The sequence below is a fragment of the Elephas maximus genome, chromosome 5 (genome assembly GCF_024166365.1).
Source record: "Elephas maximus indicus isolate mEleMax1 chromosome 5, mEleMax1 primary haplotype, whole genome shotgun sequence".
NCBI classification, from domain to species: Eukaryota; Metazoa; Chordata; class Mammalia; order Proboscidea; family Elephantidae; genus Elephas; species Elephas maximus.
Genome location: NC_064823.1, coordinates 143,809,092 through 143,825,109, shown reverse-complemented (window position 1 = coordinate 143,825,109; position 16,018 = coordinate 143,809,092). Strand labels below are relative to the sequence as shown.

The following is a 16,018-nucleotide window of genomic DNA, read 5'->3' as shown; positions in this document are numbered from 1 at the left end:
GAATTAAAGGGTATTTTAAAGTCCATCAGCTGAGACTGAGGCTATAGATCAAGCTGAATAAAAGCTTTCAGTGACTGTTTCCCATTCTATACACACGGAACCTTGTACTAGCGCCATCGTTCTAGCTTTGGTATAACCTTTATTATGCTGATCCCATTAAAGATATTTGGATGATAAAAAAGAGTGTTTTACCATGTCTTCGGGAACCAAAGAATAAGTGTAACATTGTCGTAATTTACCAGAATTTTGAAGATGACATTATATAATATTTGCTAGGAAGGACATCATTATCTGTTAAAAAAGTCATTTGGTTGAGAATCTGAGTATCAGTAATACGAATTTGCTAATCAGTTATGGGCATTTTTATTTATGTTTTATTGGCCAAGGCCAGGCACTGTATTAGGCTCTGGGGATACAGTGATGAATTACGCAGTGTCTGTTCTCAAGAAACTTTTCACCTCCAGTGGCATGTGCCAACAAGTACACTAGTGATTATAATCCGTGTGATATCAGTTAAGCATCACATACTACAGGAGAAGGCTGCTCCAGTATTAAGATATTGCAAAGAAAAGTTACAGAGGAGACAATGTTTAAACTCTGTCCCGAAGAATGCGTAGCAGGATTAACCAAGTGAGGGAGGACATGTGAATATCCCAGGCGGAGGGAGATGCGTATGCAAAGACTAGACAGCAGAAAATGCATGCATATAAGATTGTTTATGCAGATATATTCCACGAGTCTATACATAAACTTACAAAACTCCATGGCAAAGTCTTTTTTTTTGTTGTTATAATATCACCTACGATCATCCACACCCAAGCAATGGAAAAAATCATGTGTTTCCCCCTTTACGACTTCAGGACTTTGAATCTTTTCCTACTGATTTTTTTTTTTTTTTTATCAGATCGGGGTTCCAATTGGGACTGTGCTTGCCTGTTTTCCCCTTCTGAATCTGAGCTTGAGAGAAGACATTATGTTAGTTTTATCTTTTTATTTCTAAGAACTAGCAGTAAGCTTGGCACACACTACCCTCAGTAAACAATTCCTGAAATGAACTAAATTGAACTAATGGACGTGCAGGAAAGTAACACCTGTGCATGACTTCGAGTACTTAGACTGGGCCAGGCGCTGCACACCTTCACATGGACGTGTCAGATCATTCTGTCCCCATAGTAATCTTACAAGGAAGGGCTTGATGTTTTCCCCACTATTACAGATAAAAATATGATTCCAGGATCCTCAGTACCTTGACCCAGATCACATGGTCACATAGTTATTATGGGATAGAGCCATGCATTCCTGGCCAAACCTGTTTATTTCCAGGTGTACCCTCCAGGATAGCACTTTAGGCATCTGGAGGTATTTTCAGACCATTCTGGTCACCCCTGTCTTTAGATACAGCCAAAAACATAGCTATCGTAAGACAAGAGTTTTCAGCTCAGCGGCCCTTCTCATAAAAGGCATATACAGTGCCATCGAGTCGATTCCGACTCATAGCTATAGGAAAAATAGGGGATTATTTTTTATTTGTTGCCCTAGGCACTGTTCTCAGAACCTGCCGTTGCCTTATGGCTCTGCACGATTAAGCATCTCCTCCTTAACTGTACTTAATGGGTGTACTTAATAGTTAACCCAAAAGGTGATTTAAGAATCACCTGGAAAGACCAATGCTGATATGAACCAATGTTATGGATGCCATTTTGAAGACAGAAGAAAGACAAAGAAATTTCTTTACATTGTGTATCATCTGTTATTTCAAGATAGTAGTTCTGGCTGTAAGATTTCACATTAAGTGGAAAAAATTTCAAAATCAACTTCTCTTATCAAACCTTCTTATTTTCCCACAGCACTTTTTTTTTTTTTTTTTGGCTTTAATGGTGCTTCCCATTTTTTATGCCCTGTCAATATTCACTTCTTCCAACTGGATGTTCATACACAGAAGCCTTGTTTATAAACCACACAAGAGCTAGAAGATACCATTTATCGGAGATATCCCAATGGGCAAGGTTACCAACATGGGGTTCACAAAGTCATTGGCATCAAAGTTATCTGACAGACTTGTTAAAAATACGGATTCCTAGACCTCTTCTGCCTCAGGAGTTCTGGGGTTGAGCTCAAAAGCCTGTTCTTAAAACATCGTCCCCAGATGATTCTTACTGGTGATCTTCAAGCCACACTTTGAAACCAGAGCTCTAAGGTGATGAGACTAAAACGCCAGAGAGTTAAGCCTCTAAGGAGGCCGCCTCTGAATGAGGCAGGATTTTTTTTTTTTTCCTAGTTGCGGTTGGGTTGATTCCAACTCATATGACCCCATGTGCATCAGAATGAAAGTGTTCTCCCTAGGGTTTTCAGTGGCAGGTTTTTTGGAAGTAGATCACCAGGCCCTTCTTCCAAGGCACCTCAGGGTGGACTCACACTGCCAACTTTTTGGTTAACAGCCAAGCACTTAACTGTTAACTTATCCTGCCAAGCCATGAGGCAGGATAGCAGGGGTTAAGAATAGAACCTTTGAAGAAAAACTCAGCCAAGTTCAAATCCCAGCTCCACCAGTTACTAGTTGTATGACCTCCAGTAAATTATTTAATCTCCGTAAATCTCAGCTCCTCATCTTCAAATTGAGAATAAAATAATCATATCCTCATGGAATTACAGCAACAATGAAATAAATCAAAGTTTGTTGTCTGGCAGTTAGTAGATGCTCAATATATGTTAGTTTTAAGTAATGTCTTATATCACCAATTCTAAGGCGCACTTTTTTTTTTTTCACATTTAATTATCTATGAAGTATACATACCTCCTGGTGAAGCTTTCTATTAAGGCCAAGAAAGAACTGATATCCAAGCCTGTTAGAGATTAGAAGAAAAACTTCTCTCCATTTTCATTGCTATGTTCAATCAAGCTTTAGTCGCTGAGTGATAAAAGTTACTTTAGGTGCCTAAAAACCAAACCCATTGCCGTTGAGTTGACTCTGACTCATAGCAACCCTACGGGACAGAGTAGAACTGCCCCATGGGGTTTCCAAGGAGTGGCTGGTAGATTCAAACTACTGACCTTTGGTTAGCAGCCCAGTGCTTTAACCACTGTGCCACGAGGGCTTGTCAGGTACCTAGTGATGGAAAACAATTTTCAGTGGAGGAAAAGGCCCAAGAACCTCTAAAAAGAACTCATTCATACATTTGACAAGAAATAGTAAAAGCACCTAATCTAGCTTCCAAAGTTAAACGAGTTGCCATTGAGTTGATTCTAACTCATGGCGACCTCATGTTTTGTAGAGTGAAACTGTACTCCATAGGGTTTTCAAGGCTGTGACTTTTTGGAAAAAGATCACCAGGCCTTTCTTCTGAGGTGCCTCTGGGTGAGTTTGAATCCACTAACCTTTTAGTTAGTAGTCAAGCATTTCATTATCTGCATCCTACCCCCCACCCAGGGATCCTCTAATCTATGTAATACTCTCTTAATACGTTGAAGAGAAATTACATGTCTAGAAGAGACACCCTTCTCGTTAAGAAGCAGTGATCAGATTGGTGGCAAGAACATACCATGAAAAACAACCAGGGAACTATCAGAAAGCAATAATTATGTCGAATTTTATGCGGCCAATAAATGCTTTTGAATCTATGAATGAGTGAATGGGAGTGAGGGTAGGAGAAGAACACAGTTGACTTTCCCACTCTCAAATGTTAAAATATTGAGTACAGTGAGCACTGGATCTTAGAGAGAATAATCTGCAGGTTGGAAATTTGTTGGTGAATTCTACCTGAAAAGAGATTCATATATGCAGTTTGTGTGCTTCAGTTCTCACCGTGGTACAAAAACTCATTCATCTGTATTTCTCTCTCTGATCTCTTGATGGAGCTCTATTCTCGAATTTACTACATTTTATGGGACATTTCTGTTTGCCTTTCCGAAAGTCCACTCAGAAGTCCAGTTTTCTTTTCCTCTTTCACCTATTTGTGTCTAAATGCTAGATTTTGCTACTTACAGGCCTCCAAACCACAGATAATACTTAATGGCTTTCTCTCTTGCTCACGTACATGGAATAAATTCCATGTTTTGAAAGGTTTTCTTCAAAACCTCTTTATTTTCCCCTGCCTCCCATATACAAATGTTTGCTGAAAGCCTATTCCAAAAAATAGAGAAATAAATAAATCCATTGCTGTTGAGTCAGTTTTGACTCATAGCGACCCTATAAGACAGAGTAGAAGTGCCCCATAGGGTTTCCAGGGAGCGCCTGGTAGATTCAAACTGCTGACCTTTTGCTTAGCAGCAGAGACCTTAACCATTATACCACCAGGACTTTGAAAGCCTGTTGCATCCCCGGAATTCTGTAGGACCCACCAGTTAAAAACCAGTTGCTGTTTAGTTGATTCCAACACATGGTGACCCCATGTGTGTCAGAGTGCTACAGTGCTCCATAGGGTTTTCAGTGGCTGAGTTTTTGGAAGAAGATTGCTATACCTTTCTTCCGAGGTACCTCTGAATAGATTCGAACCTCCAACCTTTCAGTTAGTAGCCCAGCACATTAACCATTTGCACCACTCAGGGACCTCTCAGTAGAAACAGGATGGACTAAAATCCCTGCCTTCATTTATCATAGTGTCTAACTGGAGAGAGAATTATCTAAAATTGAAATCCGATAAAGTTATTAAAGTGTTATAGTAAATATGTGTGCAAGTTGTGATAGAAGCACAGAAGAGAGAACCGACACCCCACTAATGAGGTGACTATGTATTAATTATATTGATATTTTATGATAAGAATAATAACTATTACTAACAGTATTATAATTTTTATCGGACAAAGCAACCGTGTTGTTGTTGTTAGGTGCCGTCAAATCAGTTCCAACTCTTAGCAACACTATGAATAACAGAACAAAACACTGCCTGATGCTGCGCCGTCCTTAGAATCGTCGTTATGCTTGAGCTCATTGTTGCAGCCACTGTGTCAATCCACCTTGTTGAGGGTCTTCCTCTTTTCTGCTAACCCTGTACTCTGCCAAGCCTGATGTCCTTCTCCAGGGACTGATCCCTCCTGACAACATGTGCAAAGTATGTAAGACACAGTCTCGCCATCCTTGTCTCCAGAGAGCATTCTGGTTGTACTTCCAAAACAGATTTGTTCATTCTTTTGGCAGTCCATGTATGTTCAATATTCTCCGCCAGTTCCACAATTCAAAGGTGTCAGTTCTCCTTCAGTCTTCCTTATTCATTATCCAGCTTTCACATACATATGATGCAATTGAAAATACCATGGCTTGGGTCAGACGCACCTTAATCTTCAAGGTGACATCTTTTCTTTTCTTTTCAACGCTTTGAGGTTGAAAAGAGGTCCTTTACAGCAAATTTACCCAATGCAATGCATCGTTTGATTTCTTGACTGCTGCTTCCATGCCTGTTGATTGTAGATCCAAGTAAAATGAAATCCTTGACAACTTCAATCTTTTCTCTGTTTATCATGATGTTGCTCATTCGTCTGGTTGTGAGGATTTTTGCCTTCTTTATGTTGAGGTGCAATCCATACTGAAGGCTGTGGTCTTTGATCTTCATTAGTAAGTGCTTCAAGTCCTTTTTACTTTCAGCAAGCAAGGTTGTATCATCTGCATAACGCAGCTTGTTAATGAGTCTTCCTCCAATCCTGATGCCCCATTCTTCTTCATATAGTCCAGCTTCTTGGATTATTTGCTCACCATAGAGATTGAACAGGTATGGTGAAAGGATATAACCCTGACACACACCTTTCCTGACTTTAAACCAATCAGTATCCCCTTGTTCTTTCTGAACAACTGCCTCTTGATCTATGTAAAGGTTCCTCATGTGCACAATTAAGTGTTCTGGAATTCCCATTCTTTGCAATGTTATCCATAATTTGTTATGATCCACATAGTCAAATGCCTTTGCATAATCAATAAAACACAGATAAACATCTTTCTGTTATTCTCTGCATTCAACCAGGATGCATCTGACATAAGCAGTGATTTCCCTGGTTCCACGTCCTCTTCTGAAACCGGCCTGAATTTCTGGCAGTTCCCTGTCAACATACTGCTGCAGCTGTTTTTGAATGATCTTCAGCAAAATCCTGCTTGTGTGTTATATCGATATTCTATAATTTCCACATTTAGTTGGATTACCTTTCTTGGGAATAGGCATAAATGTGGATCAAGTCAGTTGGCCAGGAAGCTGTCTTCCATATTTCTTGGCATTGTGGGGGCTTGCCCGTTGCTGTGATGCTGGAAGCCATGCCACCAGAATTCAGATACCAGCAGGGTAACGCATGGAAGACAGGTTTCAACTGAGCTTCCCGACTAGGACAGACTAGAAAGAAGGACCCAGCAGTCTGCTTCTGAAAAACATTAGCCAGTGAAAACTGTATGAAGCAACCATGAGAAATATTTATGATCTCATTTCAAAGGTAAGCAAATGGAGGCTCAGAGAGGCCAAGTACCTGGCACAGCATCACACAGTTGATAAGTTGCAGAGATCTTAGCTGGAGGATTAGAGAAAAACTATGTTGAAGGAGGTACTATTTGATTGGAGTGTTGAAGAATGTTTAACTTTCCATTTCCTGTTGAAGGGAACGTGTTACTTGAGACGAACAGTGATTGTGTAAAATCTGAGAGATTTGAAGGATGAATTTATAAAAGATGAATGAAGAGCATGCAATTCATGGAAGAGGGCCTGAGGTGAAAAGAGAGGCCTAGGAAGCATCAAGGAAGGTCCTGGTGTGAGAGAATGTCTGAAGTTTTCAAGGAGCTACAAGGAGGCCGGTGTAGCTGGAGCAGAGCGAGTGATAGAAACAGCAGAAGGAGATGAAGCCAAAGAAATGTGATGACCAATTTATTTTTGGAACTTTTAGACATTTGTGGAGCTTTGGACTTTCCTTTGAAGTTAGGTGGGACATTCATGAAGTGTTTTGAGCAGAGATGTGGCAAGATCTGCACAGAAGCAGACAAATAGCTGGGAGCCCTTATAATAATTAGAGAAGAGGGGATGGTAAAGAGGGGATGGTAGCTTTGGTAAAGGCAGCAGACAGGTGGGTAGGTCAGATTCTGGAAATATTTTGAAAGTAGAGTTTAGAGGATTTGCTGGTGGACTAGATGTGATATATGAAAGATTTTGAGATGTCAATGAGGATTTCAAAGTTTTTGATCTGAGCAACTGGAAGAATTGTGTCCTTTAACGAAAATGGAGCCCTGGTGGCATACTGGTAAAGGAACTCGGCCACTAACCAAAATGTCAGTTCACATCCACCAGCCTCTCCTTGGAAACCGTATAGGGCTTGTAGGGTCGCTATGAGTCAGAACCAACTTGATGGCACCTAACAACAACAACAGTAACTGAAATGGTAGAGATTTCAAGAGAAGCAGTTTCAACAAGATTTTAGTTAGAAAGAAAACTTTGGTTCCAGTGTGGAGGAAGAAGGGGTCGTAAATGAAGGCAGACAGATCTATTTGTAGTCTCATTTGGTCATGGTGAAAAAAGCAGTGATGAGTATCCATCCCATCAGTGGTTATGGTAGGCAAGAGTGGAGGAAGAGTTTGAATATTGACCGTGCTGAGGTAGGTTTGGGGACAGGTTGGTTGTAGTAGACCAGGGAGGAGCTGAGATGGGAACCTCCATGGGTAATTGACTGACAACCACTAGGCCCACTTTTGAGACCTGGCTTCTGGAGGCCTGGATCTTTCTTACTATACAAGTCCCAAGGATACAGAGCCTTTATTATTTAAAGCTATTTCTATTAACCCTTGTTCATTTCTTTCCTATCAAGGTTGCCTTCCAAATGGGACAGTCTTTCCAGCTCTTCTCACTTATTTGCCATCTCAGAAAAAGTAAAAACACACAAATTCCATATTTTTATGCCTAAACATTTACAATAACTTCTTAATAAAGCCAATCTAGTCTCCTTGTGTTCAATTCCAGCTCCCCCAATACCTTGTATGTCATCACCACCCTATCTTCCCCAAGCACTTTTTCCATTTTGTTATTCCCTTACTCAGAAAACTTCAGTGGTTCCAAGCTGTTCCCAAGATGACAATCATTTTAACTTGTATTGAAGACTTTATATTCGGACCTGAGCCAGACTCCCCAACTTTATTACTCACTGTTCAACAAAAAAGATGTCCAGTTCACAGGAGACCCACTGTTACTCTGGGACACTGTCTGTTCATTGTCCCTGCCTGCTCCAAAATTCAGTTTCCAGATTAATCTTCCTAAGAATCAACTCCAATCAAGCCATTTCCCTACTCAGAAACAATTTATTACACTCTATTGCCTGGCAATATAATTACAGACTCCTCCCTTGGCATCTTCATCTAGCTATCTCAGTAGTTCTGACTCATTTTTCTTGCTCTACACGGTTACTCCATTGGTAACATCTCACATTGCGTACCATGATTCTGAGGACTAGGAGGGATACACCTGGCAGCACATCGCAGAGTCTTAGGTTATAGTAATTGTAGCACATATGTAACCAACACCTCTGTAGTTCTGTTATATTCTGGGCACTTCGTGAGCATTTTAAATGTATGAACTCATTGAATTCACCTAACAATCCTCTGAGCTATACACTATTGTTTTTCCATTTTACAGTTGAAGAAACTGAGGCACTGAGAGAGTGAGCAATTTGCCCAATGTCACGTGTTTAGTAAGTGCCATAGCTAGAAATCAATCTCAGACAGTCATAGGTTCAGGATCTATGTTATTTATTCTTCTGCTATGCATCTTCTCTCTTAGAACTTCTGCTACCCAACCATCCACCACCCTCGTTCCCAAAATTGGAGCCTGAGAATTATTGAGCTAAGTCCTCCACTTGATTTTGTATGGAAAATGTGAATCACTATTTGAACACAGTCTAACCTATCATTTTGTAAATGACACGAGACCGAAAAAACCTTCTAAATTCTAGGCCACAGGAAGCACATATTGAAACTGACTACGTAGCCCCTGACATACCCTTGTAAATCCCCAAACCTTGACTCCACTGGGTTTTCTATACATCCCCATTAACAATTTGTCACACTGTTAAACAGCGCTAATATTTGACATCTCCAAAACTCAGTTTCCCTTCCTTTAAACCCAGGATATATAATACCTACCTCACAAGATACTTACGAAGTTTAAATGAAATACAGATTAAATAGGGTAATATATTCTTTCTAAAATCAATTATCGCCTACAATAATTGGAAACATATTTCTTCCTCCTGCATTGGTGAACATGGCCCACTTAACTGGAATCCATAAGTAAAGGACCCTTCTGGGGTGGGTGAACTCTAGAGCAGAGGCCCCACCAGGGACAGTGGGGCACTCGGGATGGTGGCCCCTAGGTAAACCACTGATCTTGGGGTAATAAGGAGCCTCTGACCCTGAAGGTTGCTCTCTCACTTGTAAAAAGAAGAGATTAGCATCCAAAATGTTGGTGATTTGAACCCAACTGCCAGTTCTGCAGGAGAAAGACCTAGGGATCTGCTTCAGTAAAGATTACAGCCAAGAAAACCACATGGAGCAGTTCTACTCTGTCACATGGGGTCGCTGTGAGTATGAGTCAAAATGAATAGCCTTTTAACTGTATTCCGGTGGGCTTCAGTGGTACTTCCCTGAACCACCTAAACTCATGGCTCTGACTCCTCTCTCATGCACTGCCATTTGAAAACAGAACTCTAGGACAAAGCTGAGTCTAGAGACTGAGCAGAAGTGAGACTTCAAGGGGAATGGAAAAGGGGCCCAGCTGTCAAGATAGGAAGCCTGCAGAACCTGAGAAGCCAGGAAATCTGAAACATACTTCTTTCTGCCATTTTCATTCATCTAGAAGCAGCCTTTGTCTTTGGAAAATTAAAAAAAAAAAAAAAGGAAGCCATTAGAAAACACTTGATTGGAACACAGCAGTAAGCACACTCTTATTGGTTTTCAGAGGGTGTTTGTTATACTTTCAAATTTTCTTGAACTTACTCTTTTCTGCCTCCCCATTTTTTAATACTTTGATTTTTTTTCTTTTTTTTGTCTTTGCCTTCTTGCTCTGCAGCCTTCTTGAATATGGTTTCAAGCATCAGGGTTTTTAAATATATATTGTTAAACATTCTTAACCCAGTATAATTAAACAAAGAAAGGAAGGGAGTCTGAATCAATGGCAAGTCAGAGAAATAAGCAATTTTTAAGGAAATGAAGTTTTTTTACTCATACAGATATATGAAAACTACTGACAGCAATAACAGAGCTGCATCGTTTAAGAAATGGATGGGTGCCTGAACACCTAGACAGGCATATATTGTAGAATTTACTGTTTGAAATAAAAAATGTTTTTTGCTGAAGACCTTCACCTTTTAAACGGACTAACATATTTTTCTTTACAAATTGCTTAGCAAACTTTTTTTTTTTTTAATTTGAACATTGCATATATTAAGGTATAAATGCAAATCTTAGTTGCTTAAAACTTGCTGGTAAGAAGGTCAAGACCACATACTCAATCTCTCCGTCTGCCAGCTATCTCTCTCTGTTGTGTGGCCACAAGTGTGTGAACACCAAGCGCTGGTCACAGGCAGCATTGGGGGAGAGCATGTGGGTAAGCCCCTCTAGCATCCCTCCAGCTAGTCGAAAAATGGCTCTATTTTCACCTGCTTTGCAACTGTAGGCAGTGGTTTCATCTTACTTTGTGAAGCGTCGGTTATCTTTGAGTTTTAAAGATAATTTCAGTATCATCATTGTTCCTTTACTATTGTATTTATTTGATATTCCAGCTTTCTGCATGTGGTGGTGTTACTTAAAATTACATGAGCGTGTTCTGTTTTCAAGTGCATTTCTTGCATGCGAGTTGATATCCAACTTGTTAAGGCTAACAGCAGAACATGTGCTCAAAGAATTGCATCTGAACTCTTTGAAGGAAAAATAATGATCCATTTCGTGAGATGAGCGACTTTTACAAACCTCTCATTCCAACTTGAAGAGTGTTTTCTTGGCCCCTTGGTTAAAATGTATTTCTGAATTAAATTAAAATGCAAAAATAGACATTCTGTGTTTATGGTTATAATGGAATTATTTATAGAAGACTTTAAATCAATCTGCTGTTAATACTTCATGGAGAAACTGTTGGTTTTATTGTTGGGCTAGTACTGCCATGTTCCATTTTCAAGATTACTTAAAGTGCTATGAAAATTTAATCACACTGCCCAGGTTTTATCAGTTTTTACCTACTCTCCTCTAGGAAGTTAAAGTGGACAACTTTCCTATATACTTCATAAGTTACTTGGAGAAATATCAAGTGCTAGAACTTGAGAACCCTTTGAAATTGAGTTATGAGCAATTTACTGTTTTCCAAGAAATATTTTATTATACAGAATTGGATCAGCTCTTAAATTTAAAAGAATCATCTTTCATATTTTATTATGGAATTAAAAATCTGGAAAAGTACTTTAATAAACGATTTAGCACAACCTTTCTGTTAGAAATATAAAAATACTCATTAGAAATTGCATTTAATGCAATAGATTTAATTATAATCCTTTAAGATTTTTTTGTAGTGTCCTGTCTCTTAAATTCATTGCAGATACATAACTTTTAAATAGTATTTTTTAATGCTTTTTTTTCTTTTTTGTTGTTTTAGCGATCTCAGTGAAAACCAAATTCAGGCAATACCAAGGAAGGCTTTCCGTGGGGCAATTGATATTAAAAATCTGTAAGTATTTATTTTAAAAGAAGTTCATATATTTTTAAAGTTATTGTCTCTTTTAAAGTCAACTTACATTAAATAAAGTGTAAGAAAGAAATGGTGAAAGCTCTATGTATTTTTATGCATTTGAGAGTTTATAACAATACCTTTTTTACTGTTTCCACAAAACGAGACCTTTAGGAGTTGTTTTTAAACTGAAGTTCATATCAAATTTATTCTTCCAACCTTGTGGTTCATCTTGTGAATTCTACAGAAGTGATTAAAAGGTATTTGTGTCGTGTTTTTCCCCTTTTTTGCCGGGTTACTTCAATAACTCCATTTTCAGTTCTGCTGAATGTGTTTTGGAAATGCAGAATGTGATCTATTTTGTTATGGAAAGGGCAAATAATACTTTCTTGTTAGAGATACCTGTACCGTGGAGCTGTTAGACAACCAGACGAAAAAAATTAAAAAAAAAATCTGTTGCCTTCGAGTCAATTCCAACTCATAGCGACCCTATAGGACAGAGTAGAACTGCCCCATAGTGTTTCCAGGGCTGTAATCTTTATGGAAGCAGACCGACACATCTTTGTCCCACAGAGCAGCTGGTGGGTTCCAACTGCAAACCTTTTGGTTAGCAGCAGAGTACTTATTTAGACAACCATTTTCATTAAGTGCCATAAGTTTAAAAATGAGTCCACTAAATTATGTCTTTCCCTTTGTATGAATATGGTTCTTACAGCTGTTTATCACGAAGACCTTCATGAAGGACATATGTATAGCCTCCTTAAAGATTAAAAAAAAAGAACAAAACTTCCTGTATTTCTTTCCTTGTGAAATCTTTAATCTGGAGTTTTGTGTATAGTGTTTTTTGTTTGTTTTTAATGCCTCCTCATAAGGTACATATCAGATTTAAGATTTCAGTGACAATTCAAATACTGTAAATCTGTATATTTATGAAGTTTAAAGTACCAGATTAGCCTTTGAACATGATTGTTTTTGATTGACTGTGAACACTAGGACATAAAACATTTCCCTTAGCTTTTACATTGGTTTGGAATGTAGGGGTAAAAGCCCCTTTATGCTGAGATTAACTATCAGGAATTCAATATTTCTTAGCTTGTAATACCCAGAGCAGTCACTTTTTCAAGAATTAACTTGTATTCTGAATTATCCATGGTAGGCTCCAACCCTATTTTTTCCACTAGCAAAAGTGAGACAGATGTTTTTTCTTGTCAAAGAAGACAACTGTTTATGAAGCCACAGTTTTCAGCCCCTGCATCTTCTCAGTGTAAATGGTTTTGATTTTCAACTTGTACTTTATAAATGTATAGGTAAAGGCAGAAGAATCTAAGCTTCTAAGTATAAATTGTAGAGGCATTAAAATCATGGCCCTGCAGTTTTTATGAGTGCTCACACAGTAAAGGGGTTTTAGTTGCTTTCTTTTCATCTTCACTAGCTAGGGTATGGGGAGATCTTCAGGTAGCCTTAGTGTAGTGGGGTGTTTATAACTGCATCTGTATCTCATGCCTGGTCAGAACACTGTGTGGTCCCTGTGTGGTACCTACTCAAGTTGCCTGAATTTTATCGTAAAGTATAGTGATAGCTACAAATGCCCACTCTTTGGGAATGCCATTTGCAATCTTAGAATAGTATTACCTCTAAATCCTTAAAACAGGTGGCTTTCAAATCTTCTTAGTAAAGATATTCAGGGAATCCAAGTCTATATGTAGCCCTTTTCCCATAATTAAAAATACATTTTGGAGGGGTCCTTCCAGTAGCGATGGGATCCTTCCTTATATCCTCTTCATTTCTGCTTGAAAAATGTGATTTTACAAGTATTGACATAAAAAAGAAAAATGAGATGCTAGCCAGTGTGCTATGAAGAGGACAATGTGGATTTAGTGGGATTTTAAAATATTTTCATCCTATGTGTAATTTTTCCCCAAATTCCAAGTCAATTAATATTGGCAGTAAGATTTATGTAGGTTTGGAGTTTCAGAACTTTAGCTACTCACTGGATTTTTAGGCATGAGAAAATAAGTAAACTTCACTGAGCCTTAGTTTTTACCTGTGTAAAATGAATATAATATTTGCTTAGGTATGTTGTGGGCATTAGGGAAATAAGATATGTTAACTACCTTTTAAAATGGCAAAATGCTATTAAAATATAATGTATTTTTTCTGCAATTATTCATTAATCAACTGCTAGAAATTAGCCCGGGGGGAGGGGGAAAGAAAATAGTAAGGTAGATATAAAGTAATTTGCAGTATTTAGAATGAATAAGAGTATTCTGTTATGAGTCAATTAGATAGGGAGCTACAAAATGGAAACAGAACGTGTACTAGAAAGTATTAAGTGAATTGCACAAGACCCTGATTTATGAGTAAGACATTAAGTGCTATAGATGCTAAGAAAAGAAAGAGATAAAAAAGTGTTGGTGGAAGTTGTCAGTGAGTGCTGGGGAAAGTTCATGAAAGAAATTATGTAGGAATACTCAATATTTTTTATTGATGGATCAGTTAAAACCAGTAGAAGGGAAACTCTCAGCACTAGCCTATGTACAGAGAAACACATATTTACTATATTTTTTTTTCTTCTTAAATGTTAAATATCTCTGTTCTGGTTTTCCTTTCCCTATAAGCTGCATACTTCATAATGATAGGGGAATAAGACCTGCTCATCTAATATATAGTTAACAATGTCAAACTAATAAGGAACCTGGTGGTGCAGTGGTGAAGCACTTGGCTGCTAACCAAAAGGTTGATGTTTCAAACCCACCAGCTGCTCTGCAAGAGAGAGATGCAGCAGTCTACTTCCATAAGATGACAGCCTTGGAAACCCTACGAGGAGTTCTACTTTCCCTGTAGGTCCTCATGAGTCAGAATTGATTTGATGGCAAAGGGTTTTAGGTTATTGAACTAATATGTTACGATCAGAAGAGAATAAGGCATTATATATTTACCATGTATTGCAAGACTTCATTTAGCTTTGTCATACAAGTAGAGTAATAATTGCAGAATTTCTACTCTCCTCAGCTAGTTTTCATGTGTAATTTATTCTATTTCTTACTTATAAAACTAAAATTCACTAATACCAAATTGAAATTGTAGCTGCTGTTGCCCCCAGATCCTACCTAGGCTGTTTTTGATAAACCCTAGGCTGAAGAGACTTTGAAGGGAGGTTGGTTTCTTACTCATGGAACCCGCTATCCTTAATAGTAGATTCAAATCCACAGGGCTACAGTGGAACATAGAACCTTCTGAATAATTGCATAGTGATGGCTCTTCATTTAGATAAAAAGTAAATGAAGATGAGTCTCATTTCAAGAGGGCCAGAGCTCCAGTTACCATCCAGAATGCTGCCTATGGCAGTAAGGGACAGTCTGGGTTCTCTTGGGTACTCAAATACAGAAAGTACCAGGAACTCAGCAGACACTCATCAGTGCCATGGGAACTGTCCATGGTCCTGTAATTCTCCTGGTTTGCGCTAACTCTGAAGCTGCGCTCTGAATGATAATAGTCCCTATCCACTTTGGTAAAGTTTGCCACCAGTGTCCTCTCCAACCTGCATTTTGTTTTGGCTCTGAAGTGTGTCTTAAGCATTTCTTCTCTAATAATGGCATTCTTTCATGTAAAAATATAATCTATTAAAATATCTTTGTAGATGCTTTCCAAAACAAAACAAAATAAAGCAAAACAAACCAAACTCAAGAAATCCTGATGGAATAACTGGGAACACAGTTCCTCTGTTCATAAAATAGGAATTGGCATGATCACCTGGCATGTTGTATTGTGAGACAGAAAAGACCTTTGGGTTTCTTGCTTCTTCAGTGCTGTACAGCCACACTTTGCTGCCTCTGAACATTATAGATGATCTTGCATCTATATTCTCATTAGACTTTTTTTTTTTTTTTTTTTTAGTAGAGATGCCAGATTTGTTCTCATAAAGCATTTTTCTTTCATCTGGTCACTACCTGGTTCAAAAGCATTTAATTTATACAAAAAACACCTTTGTTAGAGACAGTAAGAATATAGCAGAATAAGAAGCTGTGAATCCGGCCCTTAGAAAGCAATGACTTTTATTGAGTCACGTAATGTCCAGTTTCTTTAGACATTCTGACTTTGACCCAGGCATACATCTCCCTCACGTACTAAATCTGCGCACAAGCTCTTTGCTCAAGCCAGATTGACCTTGAACCTGTAAAAATTCACTGTGTACGTTGTAGTGCCTTTGCCCACGATTGCCCTTGGATCAAACCCTTCTCTCCAAGGGGAATACCCACTTCTTTTTCTGTCTAACTGGATTCTACTCATTTTTCTAAGATCCATTTTTTTCTTCTCTCACACATGACTACCTTAGCCTAGGGTAATTTCTTCCT

The 16,018-nt window shown here is 38.5% G+C and overlaps 1 protein-coding gene across 2 annotated transcripts in view; it reads left to right on the top strand.

Annotated features, from left to right (window-relative positions):
- The window catches only part of SLIT2 (slit guidance ligand 2), a 417,531-nt gene that overhangs the window by 229,693 nt on the left and 171,820 nt on the right, over window positions 1-16,018 (top strand). For both annotated transcript variants that reach the window (XM_049886437.1, XM_049886436.1), the window contains exon 5: window positions 11,592-11,663. In XM_049886437.1, coding sequence (XP_049742394.1) covers window positions 11,592-11,663 — 72 coding nt within the window. The remainder of the gene's footprint in view (window positions 1-11,591; window positions 11,664-16,018) is intronic.